Consider the following 12,506-nt stretch of genomic DNA (forward strand, 5'->3'; position numbering starts at 1 on the left):
TCCACAGTGAGGCGGTCGGGGTTACAAATGGTGCTCAGTGTGTAGCAGCCTGAAATACTCCCAACAAGCTTCATCTGCCCACAAACATGTTGGCAAAGGTGTGTTTGTCTTAGTGTGGCCAAAGAAAATGGTCAGTTCCCTCAAAGCACAGGCAGTATTTGGCTGATGAGGTCACCTCACCCCACCACAGAACCATCCACTGCATTAAGAGTAGTCTATTTGTGGGACTGCAGTTTAGCAGACGTCAATGTGAAGAACAATATCAACAAACAGCGGAGAAGTTCCATGTAGCTAAGTTACAGCAAGCTAGCTAACCACTGCTGAATCGCTAGCAGAGGCGAACATAAAGGTCACATCCTTTAGGTTTTCATGGAAAAAATGTCTCTTAAGTAAAAACAAGGTCTTCTAGAACCTTTAAAATGTTCATATAAATACTGATGCTTATCCTTAGTGGGAGGAAATCCTAAATGTCAGGTCTATGCTGGGATGTATCATCCTGGTTTGAACTTACCTGACAGATGTGTATTTTCTTTGTGGCTGTGGCCGTTGGTGTGCAGAGAGACAGAGCGGGACAGGGGTGCACAGCGGGTGGGAACAGGAACAAAGGTGGGGTCCAAGTCCAGAATCAGCTGGTTCAACTGCTCTATGGACTCGTCGATGTCCGTGGTTAACGTCGCCAGTTCATCGTCCTGACAGGGTGGAGTGTGAGTGCTTTTGTCGGTCTGTGTGTTGTGTATGTTGTGTGCATCGTCCTGGTCCACCTGCCCTCTCAGTACCGCATCCCTGCTGCTGAGTCCTCGAGGAGGTGTGTCAGGAACCGCCAGAGGTGGCGGCCTCTTATTTCTCACCCTGCTTGATCTCACCTCCTCGTCCGCCGTCAGGCAGTTGTCAGTGACATCCACCCTCTGCTGCTGCCGTACCCAGGAGTCCGTGGAGTACTCCGTCTGGGCTGGTCTCTGAGTTTCGGGCAGATTTTCAGGTGAGAGGGAGCAAACACTGCTCGAGCTCGGCATGTCCAGAGGAGGACCTGCCACATCATCTACTTCATCCACATCATCGAGGATGTCTGTCTCCCGCTCACTGGATGACGCCTCTCCGTTGACGGCGTGTCCCAGTCCAGACTCGTTCCCAGCTAACTCCCCCTCCCCTCCACCAGACGAAGCAAGTTCAGTCATGACCTCCAGAAGAGGCTGAATAAGCTCAATGTCCACCCCAGCCACCAGCTTCCCTGCTTGGGGACTCTTGTCCTGTGTGGCCCCTCTCCTCTGCCCGCCGCCTGTCAGGCCCTGCGAGGCCACAGACAGGCCTGAGTCGCTGCTGGCAGACGGGGCTCGGTCGCTGCAGCTGGGGCTGCTGGAGGTCAGATGGAAGGAGGCTCCTTCCTCGCTGCTCTGCTTCCTCACTCTGGCATAGAGGCAACCATTCCCAGAGTCCAGGACAACTGTACAGAAAGAAAAACATGTCAGATCACACCTCATTGATAAAACATATTTGATAATAGAACATTTTGGATGTACTCGATTATTTTTAATCCAGCAGTGACAGTTCAGAAGAGTTAAATCAGTTCATCTTATCTCTAAAAGCAAATCTAAACTATGTAACATATTATGATATATTATAATCGTGCCCAAAAATCGACACTGTTTCTAATTTTTATGTGTCCAAATTAAAAATTAAATCTCGAAATTGCCACCAGTCCAACCAATCAGAGGTAGCTGGTCCTTTGTCTGCAATAAAGAAGCACAACAATTGTACATGTACTGTAAATCAACATCTGGATTAGGGCTGTAAACAACAAAATCATCACTAATTAATCAAGAAGTTTTTTCTCTCAGTGAAGGCATTAATCTTTTAGGAATAGCATCCATCACAAACCATCATCCTCTGGCTCAGAGAGCCTGCAAGGCAAAACCAAAGGGTGGAAATAAATATGTACATTTTCATGAAGTGCTCTCTCATCTTGTCTGGATTATTGTAGCTGAACAATCCCAGTTGTTTTTGGCCTTAACTCTTTGGAACACTACATGTGACCTCGTACCTGCAGCCGCCTCTACTGTACATGATTCATTACAGCAGACACACTCCGTGTAGATCACACAGAGCTCCTTTGTGTGCGCAGGCGGATGCATACGTGTGTGTTTGTGTGTTACGCAGAGGACGTGTCGGTCACAGACGTCTACCTGAGGTCAGATAGACCAAGCGATTGCAAGTCTGCACACACACACACACACACACTTTAATGCTTTGACTGCACATTTAAAATAAGCTAAAGATGAAATAATCCAACTTTCTCTGGTAAACTTCTGTAACTAGACTAAAAGTTGTTGATGAGATAAGACTGCTCCCATACAGTGACTGCAACAATACATACAGTGCATACCAGAGCTGTATGAGCGCAGCCTCCTGAGTCCAGAGAGGCAATAAAACTCAAATACCAGACATGCACGGTAAAACCTCACAGCTGCTCACACACACACACACACACAGAATATCACACAACTGATAAACAGGCTGCAGAATCCACAGGACTTCAATATAAAACAAAAGCAGCTTACTTTACCGGCAGCCAGGAGCAAACTTTCACTGTCCCCCTCTGCAGACTGGGAACAGGATGGAAATGCCAGAGAGAGAGGAAAAGAGAAACAGATGACAAGCAGAGAGGAAGGGGAGGAAAGGACGAGGGCAGAATGAGGAGGATGAGAGTGAAAGCAGATTAAGAGGAGCAGCTTCTCCTCCTCTTCCTCCTCCTGCGCTGCTGTCGTCGTCTCTGTCTCTCAGACCAGCAGAGAACATTCTTTCTCTTAAGGTGCTAACAGCCCCCTGGTGCCCCCCGCCTACTCTCTCTCTCTCTCTCTCGTGTCACTCCTCCGTTCATGCACTATAAATCCCGCCTTCTTCGTCAAATTAGCTTTGCCTCCTTTTTTTTCTTTCCTCCCTCCCCCTCCTCTACATCCTGTCCCGGCTGACACAGGTAGAGAGAGGCTGTGCACTCATGCATTTTATGTCCAAGAAGGAAGGAAACTGAAGGGTGGATCATTCACTAAGCACACACACACACACACACACACAGGTGGAAGAGTGTGTGCAACACACATAATGCACTTTCAAGGAGAAAAAAACACACACACACAAAGCACAAGGACCTTGAGCTGGCCAAATATGGAGAGGGGAATGTAAACATGGAGGCGGGCACTGGAGGGAGGCTGTGTGGAAGCAGGGGGGATGGGGACACGTCGGACAAATTGCAACCTGCAACTTGAACCTGAAAGCAAGAGACGGGAGATAAAGAGAGGGAAGAGAGAGGGAGAAAAGTAAGAGAGGATGAGGAGATGGAGTGATAGAAGCGGTGTGTGTGTGTGGGGGGGGGGTGTAAAGTAGAACCACCTGTGGTTGAAAAAAAAACAACATTCTTGCGAGCGCCTGCGTTGTTAACTGGCTGGCACCCTCATTATGCTCATGCATGTGTGTGCTGGCGCTCATGGCTCTGTGTGTCTGTGTGTGTGTGTGTGTGTGTGTGTGTTTGTGGATGGTTGATCTAAATTACATGGCTGGCCGGGGCAAATTTAGCAATGGCATAAAACAGCTGGAGCTGAAACCTCAGCCGCAACAACAAGTGATTGTTTCAGCCGTCTGGATGTGTGTGTTTATGTGTGTGTTTGTGTGTGTTTGGAAAACTTCTTGAAAAACAGCCGCCTCCAAAATGCACAGGTCTGGTCTGGCTGGTGTCTACATGATTGTCATTACATCCATTCCCAGGAACGCCAAAGAGGCCTTTGTGACCACAACAGTTGTAAGTTGTCACAATGATGAGCAGGCAATTACCCACGAGACACCAGCCCGGGTCCAGACAGACATCATGAGGGACTGGATCTGCACCCACAGAGGGATGGAACCCCAGAGCAGCAGCCAGAAATACATTATCGGCAGAAACAATCAACAAAAAGCCCAAAAAAAACACACATTTGATGAATGATCAGCTTGTCCGGTTGTTGTGGGGAGTTACTCCCTCACCCTGCTTTCAGCTGGTGGAGGAGTTCAGACCTGTTTACACTGCAGTGTGTGCTGATTTGGTCTCAACCAGCTGCTGTTAACCAAGCACTGTTTTCATGAATGGAAACAGTAGCAGCAGACAATTAGCCTAGCTTAGCCTAGCTTAGCCTGACTTTGTGTAACATAAACACTCAGCAGAGATTGTTTACCTTCCATAAAAGAATAAATGCTTCCCGCATGATTCCTGTGTAAAGATGAGTTCCGAAGAACAGAAAGAGAAAGTGTTAAAAAACAGGTGGATTGGGGGTAAACCCTGACCTCACCTGGTTCAGGTGTAGACGAGTCTTCATATGAGTCTCGTCTGACCAAAGGGTCCAAGGTGTCGTAGTCCACCGTCACAGAGCGACCGTTGTGCCACAGCTCTCTGCCTGGAAAATGACAAATGGTCAGGAGTCAGTGAAACAACAAGACGCACACACACAGACACACACACACACAGACACACACAGACTTGTGTTTGTTTCCTCAGCAACAGATCGGATTTCAAATGTGATTTAAATAATAAGATAACTTTGTTGATGTCTACCTTCTTGTCAGTGTCTGTGTGTGTGTGTGTCTGCTGGTGTGTTTATCTCTTCTGTGTACATTATCTGCAATCTGAATTCCTGTCAGATGTGTGTGAGTGATAACCCCTCATATTGCTTCCTGTTGAGAGGCGAGGAGCATGACTTTAGGCGGTGAGTCCTGGTCCATTCGGCCTGATGTCCAACACTGCCCCCACCTGGCAGAGTCAACTCTTTCATTCATAACTCTGTGTGTGTGTGTGTGTGTGTGTGTGTGTGTGTGTGTGTGTGTGTGTGTGTGTGTGTGTCAGTATGCTTCAGTCTTGAGTCACGTCTGTCTCTTCTGCTTGGATAAAAAGACACAATGAAGCATCCAGATATCAAGTCTGAGTGAGTCAGTGTGGGCGTCCAGATGTTTGAACTTATCCACTGTTTCACCAAATAAGAACAAAAATGCATTTAATTCAGATCCAGATTAAGAAATTCAAACATTTTTGTTTATGTTTTTCTTCCTATTAGCCTCTGTTTATATATTTGACTATAAAAATGTAAACACCAACTAAAAATTGGGGATTATCACGGTGTTTGTGACATAATTTCTAACAGGGTTTAAATAGTTTAAATGTTTTTAGCTCCACACCTTTAATATATGCACACATATCAGATTTGCATATGGATACGTGTGTGTTATGTATGAATGTTTCACTGACACCTGTGTGCTGCTGTAAATGTAAATCTTCCTTTTCTGAGAAATGAAACGTGGGCTCCATCTGAAACACATTTGAACCTGCGTTCCTCCACTGCCTCTCTGTTTATATAACTGCAGATTTTATTAAAGATAAATCACCTACCTGCTATTCTTTCAGGACTCTCCGACAGCAGCAGCTCCACTTTTCCTTCTTCTGGGAAGCGAGGGTCTAAGAAGAAGAAGAGGAGGAGGAGGAGGAGCACAGCTGGATGGTTATGATGAAGCTGGCACGCGGAGCTGACGTTCTTCCAGCAGGAGTTCAGGTAAGGAGACGGACTTTTCAGTCACACATTAATATGGAAAGGCTGTAAATACCTTCGATGGCACAGTCAAGGTCCGCCTTTGAGAATGTGAGGGTGTGTCCGACCACGAGGCCTGTGTGAAACTGGAGCTGGAAGACGACCTGCCGGCTGGCCGAGCGGCTGTTTTTATCATAACACACCACCTGAAGCCAGAAAGTCACGACATGTTTACATTGTCTTTAAACATTTATTCACATTTTGTTATTTTCCGATATTTTCCGCTCACCATGATGTCCCCTTTGAGCAGCTGAGCTGGCTGAAGCACAAAGTAGAGCCGGTCTGTGTGGGCTGCATTAGCGTGGCTGTGGCGGAGGCATTAACACGTTACAGCACCTGCTGTGCTTTATCACATCACATACTGTTTGAATGGTTCTCACTAGACGGCTGATGTGCAAACAGCTTGCAGGTTTTGGTAGACCCTCAGGAACAGGCAGCATCCTATGAGACAATGAGACCATCTTAGGAAAACATGTGGCTGTTTAGTTCCGATCATAGTTCAGCTTCTCACCTCCATCTGGTCTCATGTTGGGGAGACCGTGAAGAACAACACAGAGGAGGAAGGTCGGAGACGGACACATCCTCAGTCCTCCTTTCAACATGCTGCCCAGCATCCACACATACCTGCAGGACGGGACGACATGCAGCGTCTGTGACATCATTAAAACACGACGAGCCTCAGGCAGTCTGAGGTCAGAGGCCACAGATCAGAGCCGAACGTGGTCCTGCAGGGGGTCAGAGCCGACCTGCAGGGGGTCAGAGCCGACCTGCAGGGGGTCAGAGCCGACCTGCAGACCATCAGTCACGCTTACCGCTTCTGTGAGGGCGTCATCAGAGCGGAGAGCTTATCGTTGTAGAACCTCCGCATGGCGAAGTGGTCGAGAGAAAGTTCTGCACTGAGAGAGAGGCACAGGTTCAGATGATGATGACGAGTGATGAAGCAGCTCCGTATACATGCCCCCCCCCCCCACCACCACCACCACCACCACCGTAATCAGAGTTTAATGCACCAACCACCGCAGTGCATCCTGGGAGTTGTAGTTTGGAATAACTCTGGCCTCAGAGTTCGAACAGATTTTCTGCTCCACAGTCGGGATTTATGACACGTTTGTCTTCACAGCAGTAAAAATCACTTTAAGACGCTGCGTTTCATTTCTGCAGTCTGCAGTCTGCAGCCTCAGCGACAAACAGATAAAACCAAGAGCTTGACCATCAGACTCTCTCAGACTCTGTCAGACTCTCTCTCTCAGACCTTTGCACACAAAGAACCGTTTCTTCTTCCTCTTTTTTTTAGTATTTGTAGTGATTGACCTCAAACTGAGCGTTTCCATGGTTACTTAAATAAGAAATGAAACCGCAGTGTGAAGCTATAGAGGCGGCCACGTTTGCTTTAAAAAATGCCACATTCTGTAGCTTTCTTCAGGTTCAGGGCTAAATTACGAGAGAATAAATTGACCGGTGTCCAACAGCAACAAGATCCCGGCCCAATAATCAAATAACAGAGTGGTTCAAAGTCTCATCAGTCAGCAGCGCTGCCCTTTGCCTGCTGGAGACGCACAGCTTCTGTCTGCTCTGCCTATTGTTCTGTCTGCTCTTTGACCTGCAAACACATCAGTGCTGCGTCATTATTTTACAGCTAATGTGCAGCACTAGCAGGCGTGAGTGGGAATGCAGTAAAACCTCCAACGGTGCCTTGGTTTCATAAAGTAATCCAAGATTGATGCTACTTTCCATCAATGTCAGATCAACTTGAAGCTATACTCAATTAGCTTAGCATTAGCTTAGTCACCTAGCTTAGGGTAGCCAGGCTCCGTCAATAGATAACAAAATAAAGTATATCTGAAAGGTCATCCATCATCAGTGAATGCAGACACTAAGCAGACAGATGGGAACATCACTGCATGTCCTCGGCCCCCGTCAGTGTTACCTGGCTGACATGTTGCTGAAGTGGATGTAGGACGCCACCAGGACTCCCAGCCGGCCTTTACCTCCCTGTGAATCACAGAATCAGTATAAAGAAACATGTGTGTGTGTGTGAGTGTGTGAGTGTGAGTGTGTGTGTGTGTGTGTACCCTGCAGTGTAACACCAGGACATGCTTCTGATGGCTTTGCAGCCAGTTCTCCATCATGGTGCACACACTGAGGATCTGATCCAGGCCGGGAGCCAAAAAGTCCACCCACCCGGTGTCCAGAACCTGACAGGGAAAAAAAAAAACTGCACGTCAGTACTCCTCTGCCAGATTTAACCCCTTCAGTGTGTGTAGTGCTGTGGTTACTTTGTGGTTCATTTGGGTGAGAGCTCCGTGTCTCTGGGAGAGATTGATGAGCTGCAAAAAGCACGAGAAAAACAAAAGTAAGATGAAGTGTGCAAAACAGAAACAAGTATCACTTCAGGGTTAAAAAGATAAATCAGCGAGCATGAGCCTCACCGTGTAGTTGTGTCCATGCTTCGACTGCAGCATGGGAATGATCTCCTGCAGGTTCTGCAGGTAGGTTTCCTCGGCACACCCGGCAGGGCAGGAGATGGTGATGATGCGCTCTGTGATGTAGGTCAGATCCATTCGACGCGTAATCTCCATGGCTGCGTTTGGCCACATGGGCGCCGCCTGCAGAGATCCAGGAAGTGATGCAGAAACTAAAGAGAAGTGAGACAGCATGTGTGTGAGCACGGGCCTCATCAGCTGGACGCCTCAAATGACTCAGTGGATCTGATCTAAATATGGGAGTTCTCGTGAGGTCAGCTTTAAAAAAAAAAAATCTGCAAATCCTTTTTACTGGATGTGATGCTGAAACAAAGTGGGGTCAGAGAAAAGCTTAGTCACTGGAAACTCTGAGCTCATGAGCAGAAGAGAGCAGAGAGAAAACTCGTTAGTCATCAGCACTAAAAAGAGGAACACTGAAGAATCCGACTTTTTTCATTCTCATGACTCTGTAACCATTTATTTTTACTTTTTAGGTCAGCATAGCTTTACTTTTCACACAAACACCAGCAAAGGTAACGTCAAGCTACAACGATCACAACACAACCAGAGACTGAAAAGCTGCACAAACAGAAATGTTTCCAAGAAGGGACGGAGTCGCCTGTATCTCCTGAGGAGACTCAGGTCCTTCAACGTCTGCCAGACCATGCTGCAGATGTTTTACCACTCGGTGGTCTCCAGCGTCATCTTCTACGCTGTAGTGTGCTGGGGCAGCAGGATGAAGACGGCCGACACCAACAAACAAGCTCATTAGGAAGGCTGGCTCGGTCCTGGGAGTGGAGCTGGAGTCTGTGGTGGAGGTGACGGAGAGGAGGATACTGAGGAAACTCCTCAGTATTCGTAACAACACGTCTCACCCCCTGCATGACACACTGCTGTCCTACAGGAGCACATTCAGTGGTACACTGAGACTACCGAGGAGCAGCACAGAACGCCACATCTGTATCCATGCATCATATATTGTGCTCATACTGCGTACTGTACTCTGATTGGATTATAGTGACACTTATACTCTGTACTTAACTGCATTTAATGTAACTTGATATCTCTGGCACAAGAATTTTCTTCGGGATTAATAAAGTTTTAGCTTAGCTTAGCTTAGCTTAGCTTAGCTTAGCATAAAGACAACCCCAACAGAATCCACCCCAAACCCCAAGAAGCTAGCTAAGAAGTAATTTGTTACTTCTTGAACTTTTTAGCGAGCCTTAAGTACATTTTAGTACCCATAATCCTTTGGTTCTTAAAGTTATGACACACACATCGTAATGCCTGTATTAAAGCACAGGCCTTTCCCAAAGCCGCAAACTGTGCCTGTTTTTTTCCCATCATGTTTCTTTGGATATGTTCTTAAAGAACTTCCTCCCACATTCTTGGGTGAACCGTGGTGCGGATAACTGTGTGGTATCTGGGCACCATGTCAGCATTCAGAGCAGAGAAATGACACGCATGTTAGTGCACGTCCATGGGACTGAGGAGCGGAGAAGAGCCAACAGAGGGCGGCGGTTAACCTCGCCTTCACCCTGACCATGTGACCACAGCAGAGTAAACAGTGATACAACCATTTCACCAGAGCAACAGGCAGGAACAGCACACACAGGGAAGCACTGCAGCAGCTCCCACTTCCACACCAGGGATGAAAAACTGACGTTTACTTTGGTCATAAACATTCTGCTTTTTATGATTATTGTTTTGGTGGCACATCTTGTGCGCAAAAAAAAAACCAAATAACTTAAACTAGTTTAAAAAAAACTAAACTAAACTAGTTTTCTGGTGCAAACTGTGAGCTTTATTACAATAAAAGAGACTCGGGGGTTTGAGTCTCCCTGACACCGCTAGCTGTTTTGTTTTCACCCACTCTTAAGTCTTGTTTTTGTCCAACATCCAAGGTCGATAGTCTCCGGTTCCCTTTTGTCACTTGAGTCTAACTTTCACTCACTTTCCAACTTTAGAAACAGATCATTGTGTTGATAACCAAGGAAACAAGCCCCACCCCATCAAGAAGAGGATCGTTACAGTTTCTCTTCCTGAAAGCACTTCACAGTGATGTCCGTCAGTGTTCACTGAAAGGCTAAGTTCCAGTTTTAAGGTTAGAGACCCTGATCAATCATCCAGCTACTGCAAAAAGATGCAATGTGGAAGAAACCACAGTGTGGCACTAAGTAGTCACTGAAACACAGATGACCAAATCCCAGACCCTTCTCCCTTTTATGTGTCTGTGCTCAGGGTCAGTCCATCCATCAGGGTCATGGCAGAAACATGACAGACACCCAGACCTCCATGTCCCCACAGCTGTATTCAGAGTCCATGTTCTCATAGTCTGCCTGTATCATTGTTAAAGTGTTACATTTCTGTGGCGTCCACTTGTTTTCACACACGTGTTCAAAATGTGTTTTTCAGCACCGACATGCCTGCTGCTGCTGCTGCAGCTGCACCCCGGCCTCAGAGTCCTCGCTGAAGCCGGTGACATGTTGGGCAAACCATCTTAATGAGTGACTACTCTCCAATTATGTATTCCTGGCCTGTTTTTCCAGCGTTTCTTTTGCTGCGATCTAAATTTGTCAGCATGCCTCCGGCTGGGGAACCAAAACAAACGGAAGTGTGCGACCTAACCACACACATGCATTTACACACATGCTGCTATAAGGCCGAGCAGCTCGGCACAGTCCTCGAGCCTAAACTAACCACCGCAGCTAATTATAGTCCTTATTTCCCATTTTAAAAGAAAGGCATTCCAAAATGGATTAGCCATCTTTGTTCCAGTCAAAAACACCCACTCGCCTTTTTAAACAGAGACACTTAATCCCACTAACAGATTGTTTGAAATTGAAAGCGTTTGTGCGAAAATACCAGAAGTGAAATTGACAGTCCGCCTCCAGAGTCCCATCCTGCCGTCTCCATGTCCCTGAGAGCTTTTTATTAAGGCCGTGAACTAATCTCCCTTTAGCTCTCCGCAGAGCTTTTCCTATTGAGTTACACAGTCTTATTTTTTTAATTAAATCCTCCAGCAGGATCTCAATCAGAGTCTAATTATGTCAAAGCAAGTGCATTTGCATGTGTAATAAGTGTAATTATCACAGCCCTGCTGGCAGGCTTTTATTTTGTAAAGACAAGAATGCTCGTCAGACATGACCTCCTGACTCTCAGAGGAAACACGTCTCCTGGGGTTCAGTGTCAGTGGGCTAATCTCTGCATCTGTCAGGGGGGGGGGGACACTTAACCCCCCAGGGATTTACCATCAATCACATGCTGTAAAATCTGAAGCAGGGAAACTGGTAAACATTCATTCATGTTAAAAACATCCGAAAACAGACTCACCTCTGCAGCCAGAAGTCAGATTCACAGCAGTAACAGTGTGTGTGTGTGTGTGTGTGACTGGTATAAAAAGTGAGGTGGAGACTTGACAGTAGATGGGAGGAGGAAGGGAGAGAGAGAGGGAGAGAGGGAGTGCGAGCATGATAAACTATACAGCACTGCCTGCACTTTGCCCTCTGTTGGACTGCAGTGTGACAGCACTACACCTCTGTTTGTGCGTCAGAGACAGCTGTAACAATCCAATACCACCTCATCGAACACAGACAGGAGCTGATCAAACAGTTTGATCGCTGCATCGTCTGTGCTTTTGTCTGTTCAATGAAAATCTACTTTAAAGATTATAACAGTGTTTCATTGTCAAAAACAAATAAACACCAATTTAGAATGAATAATAGGAATTGTAAAACAGCAAACTTCTGAAATATGTCTTTTATTTACAATGTTCAAATTTAGGAAGCAAAAATATAAACCCTGATAAATAATGAATAACAATAATACATTAACATTGACAGAGGTGTTTAGTTAACTTTATTAAAAGACAAGACAACCATACATACACATACATAATATAACATAAATATAATAAATAAAGAATTAAAAAATAACACTGAAACAAAAGAATGATCTAAAAAAATCCAACAAAGTAAAAAAATATAAACAAAAACAATAAAAAATAATTTATTATTTTCTAAAATTATACTATTTAAAATAAATATATCAATAAATAATTGTTAGAAATTGATTTAAACGCTTTTAGAATCGCCATGACGACACAGTCTTTATTCCAGTAGGTGGCGCCAAAAGACGCTTTACCGATTAGCCCTGGTTATTATTAGCTATTTAAAGCGCAAATATCCCAGTTAGCTTAATGACATAAATATTTAAATCAAGGAAGTCAGGTGGCTGAAAACAATGCAAATTTACCTAAAAAGTAAAACACGTGAAGTAATAGTAAAGTAACTGCAGTTTATGTTGCATTTAGAGACTCATCCAAGCTCGGAAAATGTATAAACTCAGAGGACAGGAAAGTTTTGAAGTGGTTTTCTTGAAGCTAATTGAATGTCAGGAAATTCTAACGCTGTAACTAACACGAGAAACTAATACGAGAATAACG

At 45.6% G+C, this 12,506-nt stretch overlaps 1 protein-coding gene across 6 annotated transcripts in view; it reads right to left on the bottom strand.

Moving 5' to 3' along the window:
- The window catches only part of LOC114434372 (tensin-3-like), a 30,551-nt gene extending 19,106 nt beyond the window's left edge, over positions 1 to 11,445 (bottom strand). For 2 of the 6 annotated variants that reach the window (XM_028403564.1, XM_028403565.1), the window contains exons 1-12: positions 8,030 to 8,717; positions 7,877 to 7,927; positions 7,673 to 7,795; positions 7,528 to 7,592; positions 6,413 to 6,496; positions 6,112 to 6,224; positions 5,981 to 6,041; positions 5,830 to 5,905; positions 5,617 to 5,746; positions 5,405 to 5,470; positions 4,314 to 4,418; positions 512 to 1,441 (exon numbers count right to left, since the gene is read on the bottom strand). In XM_028403564.1, the coding sequence (XP_028259365.1) occupies positions 512 to 1,441; positions 4,314 to 4,418; positions 5,405 to 5,470; positions 5,617 to 5,746; positions 5,830 to 5,905; positions 5,981 to 6,041; positions 6,112 to 6,224; positions 6,413 to 6,496; positions 7,528 to 7,592; positions 7,673 to 7,795; positions 7,877 to 7,927; positions 8,030 to 8,278 (2,053 nt within the window). In that variant the 5' untranslated portion in view covers positions 8,279 to 8,717. The other 4 variants (XM_028403567.1, XM_028403569.1, XM_028403566.1 and 1 more) reach the window with 4 other exon arrangements.
- Between the last annotated feature and the right edge of the window lie 1,061 nt (positions 11,446 to 12,506).

Source organism: Parambassis ranga, chromosome 4, assembly GCF_900634625.1.
Source record: "Parambassis ranga chromosome 4, fParRan2.1, whole genome shotgun sequence".
NCBI lineage: Eukaryota > Metazoa > Chordata > Actinopteri > Ambassidae > Parambassis > Parambassis ranga.